Below are 12126 nucleotides of genomic sequence, written 5' to 3' on the forward strand. Positions count from 1 at the left end.
TAAAAGAGGGGGAAACCCAGCCGGGGGGGGGGGTCTAACTAAATTATTATTACGGTATTTTTTGCTCTATAGGGCGCACCTGACCATAGGGCGCACCTAGTTTTCAGAGGGGGAAATCAAGGGAAAAATATGACCTCCCCCCATCCCTGGGAGCAGCCAAGTTACAGGGAACCAGGCAGAGGCCTTCTCAGTGGTGGCGCCTTCTTCATGGTGATCCACTACTGCTTTAAGGGGGGTCTTGGAATAAGTAGATTTGTTGCTGATCCAAAACACCCCCCCACTCACACATGAAAACAAAGACCACCACAGCCAACTACAAATGAATAACCACACCCTAGGCCACCCACCCCCACCCCCACCCATCTTCCCCCCCTCCACCTCTTTCCCCTTTCCTTCCTAATGTCTCAACAAATGAAAATGATTTGTAAAAATGTTACATGGGGGAAAAAACATGAGAGAGAGACATTGCACACTTTTGTAAATCAACAAAATCTTTAATAAATAAATAAATAAATAAATACTAAAAAATAATAATCATAAAAAGAGGCTTCCTCACTGGAAGGACATCAAAGCCCACCTGAAGTCCCAAAATCCCTGAAGTCCTGATCCACGCAGATCTATGCGTGTATGGAGTGATCGGCGTGGATCTGCATCTGACAGTTTACGACTCCCTGTTGTAGGGAATCACATGTATAATCGTATGATTGGGGACATCAGGTGGCCTATGATGTCCTTCAGGTAAGCTTTGGGTGTATGGCTTTCCTCCATCTCCACTGCGCAGGATTCCTCTGGAATGACAAGATCACTTGCCCAGCTTTCCTCCATCTCCACTACGCAGGATTCCTCTGGAATGACAAGATCACTTGCCCAGCTTTCCTCCATCTCCACTACGCAGGATTCCTCTGGAATGACAAGATCACTTGCCCAGCTTTCCTCCATCTCCACTACGCAGGATTCCTCTGGAATGACAAGATCACTTGCCCAGCTTTCCTCCATCTCCACTACGCAGGATTCCTCTGGAATGACAAGATCACTTGCCCAGCTTCCCTCCATCTCCACTACGCAGGATTCCTCTGGAATGACAAGATCACTTGCCCAGCTTTCCTCCATCTCCACTACGCAGGATTCCTCTGGAAAGACAAGGTCACTTGCACAGCTTCCCTCCATCTCCACTACGCAGGATTCCTCTGGAATGACAAGATCACTTGCCCAGCTTTCCTCCATCTCCACTACGCAGGATTCCTCTGGAAAGACAAGGTCACTTGCACAGCTTTCCTCCATCTCCACTACGCAGGATTCCTCTGGAATGACAAGATCACTTGCCCAGCTTTCCTCCATCTCCACTACGCAGGATTCCTCTGGAATGACAAGATCACTTGCACAGCCTTCCTCCATCTTAACTGCACAGGATTTGACAAGATCTTCCGCATGGGTTTCCTCCATCTCCACTGCGGAGGATTTCTCTTGAATTACCAGGTCCAGCAGAGAACCACACTTTGAACAAGTAGTAAGACTCTCGCTTTTCACCGCACTTCCTCGGGTAATCACCACTACAGTTTCTATTTGAGATGTATCTGTTGCGGTGGTCCTGATGCAACATCTCTCCATCCCAACCAATGCTGCACTCAGCAGCTGGAAACCCCCAGCAATACAGCCTAGATAAATAGAAGGTCCAATATGCTGCTCACTGGGAATTTGAGGCAACTCAAAAGTTTCAGGGAAGTCAATTTCCCCATTTTGTAAGACAGCAGACATGTTCCATATCACGGAAATCAGGACGAGTATCCCTGCTGGTAAGTTCAGCAGAGCTCCAAGCCCAAAAAAGGTTAAGAGAAAATCCTTATGGTTTCTGGTCTCGAACACATTGCAGAGGGCAAATGCCTGTAATCCCAGGGCCGCTGAATTCATAATGGCAGCTAAGGCCATTAAGTCCTGAGCAACAAAAATTTCCCTCGGGAGGTTTGGATGTTGTTCATGGAGCTCTTCACAATGGTAATAAGAGTTTCCGTCGTTAGAAGGGTCTTTCAAAAAACAGACCTGCCAGATCCCGATCCAGATGTTTCCAGAGGCAATTCCCTTTATGTTTTCGACACGCCACACTCGCCAGTTGACAATGGCTATTGAGGCAATGCACATCATCCAGGCCATAATGTCCATCAGGAACGCACACAAGAGGAGGCAGGACACCAATCTCAGCCACCTGACTACCAGGGAGCCTTCTTTCCCCCGCAGGGGGGGTTTGGAGATGAGGGGAGCAGGGGAGACCTTGGAAGACATCCTGGAAACAAAAGAGAAGACAACATGCAGTGAGAGAGGGAATAACAAGCATGTCTAGTCATTGAAGGACATCCTTCCATGCACAGAAAGAAGCAGCAAAAGAAAGAGTTCCCCTGCTCTCCCCCCCCACCCCCCGGTTAGGTATAGACATCTGATCCACACATACTTTCTTCCAGCAAACTGCTACTGATTTAATATACAGTGGTGCCTCGCAAGACGAAATTAATTCGTTCCGCAAGTCTCTTCGTCTTGCGGTTTTTTCGTCTTGCGATGCACGGTTTCCCATAGGAATGCATTGAAAATCAATTAATGCGTTCCTAGGGAAACCGCCTTCAGACCAGGTCCAGGGACAGTCTGTCCCTGGACTTCTTCTGAAGGCTGGGGGGGGGGGACAAGGGCTTTTTTCCCCACTCCCAGCATTTTAAAAAACCCTGGGACAGCGGAGGACTTCTCCGCTGTCCGGGCGATCTTAAAATGATGGCGGGCGGCATTTTAAAATCGCCCCGGGACAGCGGAGGACTTCTCCACTGTCCGGGGCGATTTAAAAGCCCCTGGGAAGGCAGGCAGGGGGAACAAAGACTTTCGCCCCCCGCCCGCCTTCAGAAGGTGTTCCCGCCCCCCGCCGGGCTTCGCAGCAGCGCTACGAAGCCCGCCGGCTGGGGCAGGTGTTCCCGCCCCCCCCATCCCGCTTCGGAGCAGCGTTCCGAAGCGGGGTGGCTGTGGCAGGTGTTCCCGCCCCCCCACCCCGCTTCGGAGCAGCGTTCCGAAGCGGGGTGGCTGGGGCAGGTGTTCCCGCCCCCCCGCCCGGCTTCGCAGCAGCGCTACGAAGCCGGCGGCTGGGGCAGGTGTTCCCGCCCCCCCCTGCTTCGGAGCAGCGTTCCGAAGCGGGGTGGCTGGGGCAGGTGTTCCCGCCCCCCGCCCGGCTTCGCAGCAGCGCTACGAAGCCCGGCGGCTGGGGCAGGTGTTCCCGCCCCCCGCCCGGCTTCGCAGCAGCGCTACGAAGCCCAGCGGCTGGGGCAGGTGTTCCCGCCCCCCGCCCGGCTTCGCAGCAGCGCTACGAAGCCCGGCGGCTGGGGCAGGTGTTCCCGCCCCCCCACCCCGCTTCGGAGCAGCGTTCCGAAGCGGGGTGGCTGGGGTAGGTGTTCCCGCCCCCCCGCCCGGCTTCGCAGCAGCGCTATGAAGCCCGGCGGCTGGGGCAGGTGTTCCCACCCCCCCGCCCCGCTTCGGAGCACCGGGAGAAGCGATCTCCCCGCAGCTGCTTGCTTCAAAAGAGGTCCGGGGGCAGCCCCGGACCTCTTTTGAAGCAAGGGGCGGTGGGGAGAAGCGATCTCCCCGCCGCCCCTTGCTTCAAAAGAGAAGACCCGCTGTCCCCGGGGCAAGCTTCGTTTTGCGATGCAAGCCCATAGGGAAATTCGTCTTGCGAGGCAACTCGAAAACGAAAAAACCTTTCGTTTTGCGAGTTTTTCGTCTCGCGAGGCGTTCGTCTTGCGGGGTAACACTGTACTCTTGCACTGTTGCTGTGAAAATCAGCAACCTGTTGTGGATGGGAGCTGCTCATGTTTCGCTGTCCTGCTATCTGCTACTGCAGCTATCCTTTTCCACCGAGCATAAACACACCTGATGGCACAGTGAGGAATGCTTAATCCATAAACTTACGTGAAATGCCTTCCTCAGCTAGAGTCTAGCGTGCCAGGAACAGAGCAGGTATTTTCTAGGTACTCCTGAGCCTCAAGAAGACTGAGCTGTTGGCCACTGAGCTGACGTTCGCCTGAGCAGCCGGCCAGCCACAGCAGCAACTGCTCTGCAGAATTCTTTGGTCAGTTACAGTTACAGTTAGAATCCTGACAACAACACAAATCATAACTCCAAGGTACTGGTCATTTGGAACATCAGGAAAGTGGAAAATGGGAGGGAACTCCGTTCCCTTCTTTCCCAATGCAGAGTGTTTATTCCAGGACACTGTGCAGTTAAAACACGTTCTTCCTGAAGTCAGATTCAGAGCAGTTCCAGCAGTAAAAATGGTGATGTGTGTATCTCAGTACAGATTTGTTTGATGGTCCTGAATGCATTTCATAAAGGATCTCCATGTACAATAAAGGCTAATAGCATGAGGCCCTGAATAATAAGATTTGCCTTGGCAAAATTATTGAAGACTCCTTACAAACTTCTTCCCCATCCCATCTTGTTCGGACATTATAGTAAGGGAGAAGATCTTAGCTCTTTTCCTTTGCACGGGGATTACATGAAATTTGTGCCATGGGACCCCATCACTCACACCAATACAGGCAACACCATTTTCAGAACCTAGGTCCCATGATTTAAAATCGCTTTCCTAAGACACTTCAGTCAAAATATTTGTGTTGCTTCCTTCCTGTCCTGTTCCTTTCTGTGTTGATGCTCCGAATGTGAGGTGCTCAGCTGCATGCAGTTTCCACTGAAGTGTGTGTGTGTGTGTGTGTGTGTGTGTGTGTGTGTGTGATTAACATTCGGCCAAGCAATGGGCCTAAATCCATCTATTTCACCTGAAATAACTTTGGGAGCCAGCCTTTAAAAATCGAAAGTAGATATCAAATTCAGAGGAATTAAAAGCCGTCATCTTTTTGACTATTTGAAACATCTTAGAACAGACACAAATGTTAATGTTTGAAGGAAGGCAGCAAATAGAGCACTGGAGCCATCCATTCATCCCAGGAGTTGTGACCATTGATAAGATGAAGCACTTTCACATCGTATGGCAGTGTGCAGTGCTTTTAAAAAGGTAAAGGACCCCTGACAGTTAAGTCCAGTCACAGCTCTGGGGTTGCGCCACTCATTGACTTTACTGGCCAAGGGAGCTGACGTTGGTCCGCAGACGATTTTTCCGGGTCATGTGGCCAGCAAGACTAAGCCGCTTCTGGCAAAACCAGAGCAGTGCACAGAAACGCCGTTTACCGTCCCGCCGGAGCGGTACCTATTTATCTACTTGCACTTTGACGTGGTTTGGAACTGCTAGGTTGGCAGGAGCAGGGTCCGAGCAACGGAAGCTCACCCCGTCAAATACGCAAGTCCAGTTCTGTATCTGCATGACATCATCCACACCCAAATGCTCTCCCGTTCTGTTTCCCCCACTTAATCCGGATACACCATCTCCACTGAAAACTCTGCTCAGTGACACCCATCCAATAGAAAAGTGCTGACTGTCTTCCTGCAGATACACTTCCGTGCAGGGGTTTGGCCGACAAGTTCTTCCCGAGTGGGGGGATGTTTTCAGGGGCTCTTTGCTTTTCCCTGCCTCCCCTTTCATCGTCACCTGAGGAGATCTTGGCCATTCTCTTGACAGGGACCTCCGTTCTCAGGCCGGATTTCTGTTTTCCTTCATTCCTCCTTCTCCCGGTCTGGTTCCCTGAGAAAATAAGAGAGAGGAGGTTTCATGCAAGTCAAGGAGTGCAATGGATCTTCAGGGCATTTGGAAGGAAGAAAAGGTTCAGCAACAAGCGACGCAAGCGGAAAAACACATTTGACACATCGCTCATGAGATTCGCCCCCCCCTTGCAGAACATCCCGTGCTCCTATTAATATACAAAGTGGGGTATTTCATATGATAAGAATGGAGGAAGCTGCCTTAGACGGAGCCAGACCAATTTTGGGAAAGTGCTACATGGGCCAGTCCACTAATTGGCTACCAATGAGAACATAGCAAAACACAAAATGTCTGCCATGGTGGATGGCAAAAAATGGCTGCCCTATGGTGTGGTATGAAATAAAATTGCCTGGCTGTGGGCGTGAAGGCCGCACCCTGCTAGACCCTTTCCACGTGGCCTAGGCCCCGACTCGCTAGCCCCACAAAAGAGGCTCCTCATGAGGCCAGAGGAACATAGCCTGGCTGTGGGGCATGATTCGAAACATCCAGTCCCAGTCCAGTGCTCTAACCACTAAACCACACTGCCCCCCATTGCAGTCTATAACAGCCTGGAGGGCCACAGATGCCCCATATTCTCTGGCTCTGAGATTGCCCAAAGTTTCCTTTCTATCCCTTGTTGTGCAAAAAGAAAAATGCCCATGAGAAAATGTGACATTTTTGGTTCTTTGGAGACAGTTCTGCTTCTCTCTCTCTCTCTCTCTCTCTCTCTCTCTCTCTCTCTCTCTCTCTCTCTCTCTCTCCCTCTCTCTCCATTTAAAGGAGCCTCATCCCTTTTCCCACCCAACTTCCTTCTGCACACAGCTTCAAGATTTCCATGAAGAACTAACTAACCAATCACCCATAATTGGAATTTACGAGATTAAGCAGATAATTTATTTTTATATAATGAAAATAGATGGGAGGATAAGTTAATTGCGCAAGGCAAGAATATATAGGATGGCAAAAATCAAAAGAAACAAAGATTATGAGTTGGGTTCTTAAAAGAACAACAACACTTACCTCCTCAGTGGATATCAGAACAAATATGTCTCTCTTTTTTTAAAAAAAGTTTTTCCGCAAGTTCAGACGTCGAGGGCTAATTCTTTTCCCGATGATAAAAACCCTTCTGTTTCTACCGAAAAACCTTTCAGGGGATCGTTTGCAACACTTTGGCATCATTTTTGAGTGAATTGCAGAACGTCAGATTTTTCCTGAAATTGTGACCGCGCGGCTTAGGGATTTTTTTTAAAAAAAGTTGTTCAGACCTCAAGGGCTCATTTTGTTTCCGATGATAAGAAACCATCTGTTTCCTCTGAAAAACAGGGATTTTTCCCCAAAAAAGTTCTTTAGACGTCGAGGGCTAATTCTGTTTTGAATTAGAACAACCCATCTGTTTCCACCGAAAAACCTGTCTTGGGATCGTTTGCAACACTTTGGAACATTTCTGAGTGAATTGCAGAACGTCCGATTTTTACTGAAATTGTGACCGCGCAGCTTAGCGATTTTTTCAAAAAAAAGTTGCTCAGACCTCCAGGGCTAATTCTGTTTCCGATGATAAAAATCCATCTCTTTCCACCGAAAAGCCTGTCAGGGGATCGTTTGCAACACTTTGGCACCATTTCTGAGTGAATTGCAGAACGTCCGATTTTTGCTGAAATTGTGACCGCGCGGCTTATTGATTTTTTTTTTAAAAAAGTGGTCCAGACCTCAAGGACTAATTCTGTTTCCGATGATAAAAACCGCGCGTCTTAGGGATTTTTTCAAAAAAAAGTTCTTCAGAAGTCGAGGGCTAATTCTGTTTCCAATTAGAACAACCCATCTGTTTCCACCGAAAAACCTGTCAGGGGATCGTTTGCAACACTTTGGCACCATTTCTGAGTGAATTGCAGAACGTCAGATTTCTGCTGAAATTGTAACTGCGCGGCTTAGGGATTTTTTTCAAAAAAAAAAGCTGTTCAGACGTCGAGGGCTAATTCTGTTTCCGATGATAAAAACCCATCTGTTTTCACTGAAAAACCTGTGAGGGGACCGTTTGCAGCAGTTCGGCACCATTTTTGAGTGAATTGCAGAACGTAAGATTTTTGCTGAAATTGTGACCGCGCGGCTTAGGGATTTTTTTTAAAAAAAGTTGTTCAGACCTCAAGGGATAATTCTGTTTCCGATGATAAAAACCCACTTGTTTCCACCGAAAAACCTTTCAGGGGATCGTTTGCAACAGTTTGGCCCTTTTTTTTGAGTGAATTGCAGAACGTCAGATTTTTGCTGAAATTGTGACCGCGCGACTTGGGGATTTTTTCAAAAAAAAGTTTTTCCGCAAGTTTAGACTTTGAGAGCTAATTCTTTTTCTCATGATAGAAACCCTTCTGTTTCTCCCGAAAAACATTTCAGGGGATCGTTTGCAACACTTTGGCACCATTTCTGTGTGAATTGCAGAGCGTCAGATTTTTGCTGAAATTGTGACCGTGCGGCTTAGGGATTTTTTTCAAAAAAAAAGCTGTTCAGACGTCGAGGGCTAATTCTGATTCCGATGATAAAACCCCATCTGTTTTCACCGAAAAACCTTTCAGGGGAACCTTTGCAACACTTTGGCACCATTTTTGAGTGAATTGCAATTCCTCAGATTTTTGCTGAAATTGTGACTGCGCGGCTTAGGGATTTTTTTAAAAAAAGTTGTCCAGACCTCTAGGACTAATTTTGTTTCCGATGATAAAAACCCATCTGTTTCCACCGAAAAACCTGTCAGGGGATCGTTTGCAACAGTTTGGCACAATTTTTGAGTGAATTGCAGAACGTCAGATTTTTGCTGAAATTGTGACCGCGCGCGTCTTAGGGATTTATTCAAAAAAAAAGTTCTTCAGACGTCGAGGGCTAATTCTGTTTTGAATTAGAACAACCCATCTGTTTCCACCGAAAAACCTGTCAGGGGATCGTTTGCAACACTTTGGCACCATTTCTGAGTGAATTGCAGAATGTCTGATTTTTGCTGAAATTGTGACCGCGCGGCTTATTGATTTTTTTTTTTTAAAAAGCGGTCCAGACCTCAAGGACTAATCCTGTTTCCGATGATAAAAAACCATCTGTTTCCACTGAAAAACCTGTCAGGGGATCGTTTGGAACACTTTGGCACCATTTCTGAGTGAATTTCAGAACGTCAGATTTTTGCTGGAATTGTGACCGCGCGGCTTAGGGATTTTTTCAAAAAAACGTTGTTGAGACGTCGAGGGCTAATTCTGTTTCAATGATAAAAATCCACCTGTTTCCACCGAAAAACTTGTCAGGGGATCGTTTGCAAAACTTTGGAATCATTTTTTAGTGAATTGCAGAAAGTCAGATTTTTGCTGAAATTGTGACCGCGCGGCTTATTGATTTTTTTAAAGTAAAGCTGTCCAGACCTTGAGGACTAATACTGTTTCCGATTAGAACAACCCATCTGTTTCCACCGAAAAACCTGTCAGGGGATCGTTTGGAACACTTTGGCACCATTTCTGAGTGAATTGCAGAATGTCAGATTTCTGCTGAAATTGTGACTGCGCGGCTTAGGGATTTTTTTCAAAAAAAAAGCTGTTGAGACGTGGAGGGCTAATTCTGTTTCCGATGATAAAAACCCATCTGTTTTCACCGTAAAACCTGTCAGGGGACCGTTTGCAGCAGTTCGGCAATTCACATTTTTGAGTGAATTGCTGAACGTAAGATTTTTGGTGAAATTGTGTCTGCTTAGGGTTTTTTTTATAAAAAAAGTTGTTCAGACCTCAAGCGCTTATTCTGTTTCCGATGATAAAAATCCACCTGTTTCCACCGAAAAACCTTTCAAGGGATCGTTTGCAACAGTTTGGCACCATTTTTGAGTGAATTGTAGAACGTCAGATTTTTGCTGAAATTGTGACCGCGCGGCTTAGGGATTTTTTTTTAAAAAAGTTGTTCAGACCTCAAGGGCTAATTCTGTTTCCGATGATAAAAACCCACTTGTTTCCACCGAAAAACCTTTCAGGGGATCGTTTGCAACAGTTTGGCACCATTTATGAGTGAATTGCAGAGCGTCAGATTTTTGCTGAAATTGTGACCGTGCGGCTTAGGGATTTTTTTCAAAAAAAAAAGCTGTTCAGACGTCGAGGGCTAATTCTGATTCCGATGATAAAACCCCATCTGTTTTCACCGAAAAACCTTTCAGGGGAACCTTTGCAACACTTTGGCACCATTTTTGAGTGAATTGCAGAACGTCCGATTTTTGCTGAAATCATGACCGCGCGGTTTAGGGATTTTTTAAAAACAAAATTGTTGAGACGTCGAGAGCTAATTCTCTTTCTGATGATAAAAACCCACCTGTTTCCACTGAAAAACCTGTCAGGGGATCGTTTGCAACAGTTTGGCACCATGTTTGAGTGAATTGAAGAAATTCAGATTTTTGCTGAAATTCTGACCGCGCTTCTTAGGGATTTTTTCAAAAAAAAGTTCTTCAGACGTCGAGGGCTAATTCTATTTTGAATTAGAACAACCCATCTGTTTCCACCGAAAAACCTGTCAGGGGATCGTTTGCAACACTTTGGCACCATTTCTGAGTGAATTTCAGAACGTCAGATTTTTGCTGAAATTGTGACCGCGCGACTTGGGGATTTTTTCAAAAAAAAGTTTTTCCGCAAGTTTAGACTTTGAGAGCTAATTCTTTTTCTCATGATAGAAACCCTTCTGTTTCTCCCGAAAAACATTTCAGGGGATCGTTTGCAACACTTTGGCACCATTTCTGAGTGAATTGCAGAGCGTCAGATTTTTGCTGAAATTGTGACCGTGCGGCTTAGGGATTTTTTTCAAAAAAAAAGCTGTTCAGACGTCGAGGGCTAATTCTGATTCCGATGATAAAACCCCATCTGTTTTCTTCGAAAAACCTGTCAGGATATCGTTTGCAACAGTTTGGCACCATGTTTGAGTGAATTGAAGAAATTAAGATTTTTGTTGAAATTCTGACCGCGCTTCTTAGGGATTTTTTCAAAAAAAGGTTCTTCAGACGTCGAGGGCTAATTCTGTTTTGAATTAGAACAACCCATCTGTTTCCACCGAAAAACCTGTCAGGGGTTGTTTGCAACACTTTGGCACCATTTCTGAGTGAATTGCAGAACGTCAGATTTTTGTTGAAATTGTGACCGCGCGGCTTAAAGATTTTTTTTTTAAAAAAAAGCTGTGCAGACCTCGAGGGCTAATTCTGTTTCCAATGATAAAAATCCATCTATTTCCACCGAAAAACCTCTCAGGGGATCGTTTGCAACACCTTGGCACCCTTTCTGGGTGAATTGCAGAACGTCAGATTTCTGCTGAAATTGTGACCGCGCGACTTGGGGATTTTTTCAAAAAAAAGTTTTTCCGCAAGTTTAGACTTTGAGAGCTAATTCTTTTTCTCATGATAGAACCCCTTCTGTTTCTCCCGAAAAACCTTTCAGGGGATCGTTTGCAACACTTTGGCACCATTTCTGAGTGTATTGCAGAACGTCAGATTTTTGCTGAAATTGTGACCGCGCGGCTTATTGATTTTTTTTTTTAAAAAAAGCGGTCCAGACCTCAAGGACTAATTCTGTTTCCGATGATAAAAACCCATCTGTTTCCACCGAAAAACCTGTCAGGGGATCGTTTGCAACAGTTTGGCACCATTTTTGAGTGAATTGCAGAACGTCCAATTTTTGCTGAAATTGTGACCGCGCGTCTTAGGGATTTTTTCAAAAAAAAGTTCTTCAGACGTCGAGGGCTAATTCTGTTTCCAATTAGAACAACCCATCTGTTTCCACCGAAAAACCTGTCAGGGGATCGTTTGCAACACTTTGGCACCATTTGTGAGTGAATTGTAGAACGTCAGATTTTTGCTGAAATTGTGACCGCGCGGCTTATTGATTTTTTTTTTTTATGCGGTCCAGACCTCGAGGACTAATTCTGTTTCCGATTAGAGCAACCCATCTGTTTCCACCGAAAAACCTGTCAGGGGATCGTTTGCAACACTTTGGCACCATTTGTGAGTGAATTGTAGAACGTCAGTTTTTTCCTGAAATTGTGACCGCGCGGCTTATTAATTTTTTTTTTTATGCGGTCCAGACCTCGAGGACTAATTCTGTTTCCGATTAGAACAACCCATCTGTTTCCACCGAAAAACCTGTCAGGGGATCGTTTGGAACACTTTGGCACCATTTCTGAGTGAATTGCAGAACGTCAGATTTCTGCTGAAATTGTGACTGCGTGGCTTAGGGATTTTTTTCAAAAAAAAAAGCTGTTCAGACGTCGAGGGCTAATTCTGTTTCCGATGATAAAAACCCATCTGTTTTCACTGAAAAACCTGTCAGGGGACCGTTTGCAGCAGTTCGGCACCATTTTTGAGTGAATTGCAGAACGTAAGATTTTTGGTGAAATTGTGTCTGGGTTTTTTTTTTAAAAAAAAGTTGTTCAGACCTCAAGCGCTTATTCTATTTCCGATGATAAAAATCCACCTGTTTCCA

At 46.1% G+C, this 12126-nt stretch overlaps 1 protein-coding gene across 3 annotated transcripts; it reads right to left on the bottom strand.

The window, feature by feature from the left end:
• Positions 1-349: 349 nt before the first annotated feature.
• On the bottom strand, positions 350-6714 carry LOC308580126 (uncharacterized protein). 3 transcript variants are annotated; one of them, XM_081181415.1, is made up of 3 exons: positions 5567-6714; positions 3934-4073; positions 350-2278 (listed from the first exon to the last, which is right to left on the bottom strand). In XM_081181415.1, exon 3 carries the CDS (start codon positions 2275-2277, stop codon positions 685-687), a length of 1593 nt encoding a protein of 530 aa, XP_081037541.1. In that variant the 5' UTR covers position 2278; positions 3934-4073; positions 5567-6714; the 3' UTR covers positions 350-684. The 3 variants fall into 3 exon arrangements, with proteins under 3 accessions (XP_081037541.1, XP_081037542.1, XP_081037543.1); XM_081181416.1 differs by having other exon boundaries at positions 3934-4078; XM_081181417.1 differs by lacking the exon at positions 3934-4073.
• Positions 6715-12126: the final 5412 nt, after the last annotated feature.

The sequence above is a fragment of the Podarcis bocagei genome (genome assembly GCF_964188305.1).
Source record: "Podarcis bocagei genome assembly, chromosome: 2".
NCBI lineage: Eukaryota > Metazoa > Chordata > Lepidosauria > Squamata > Lacertidae > Podarcis > Podarcis bocagei.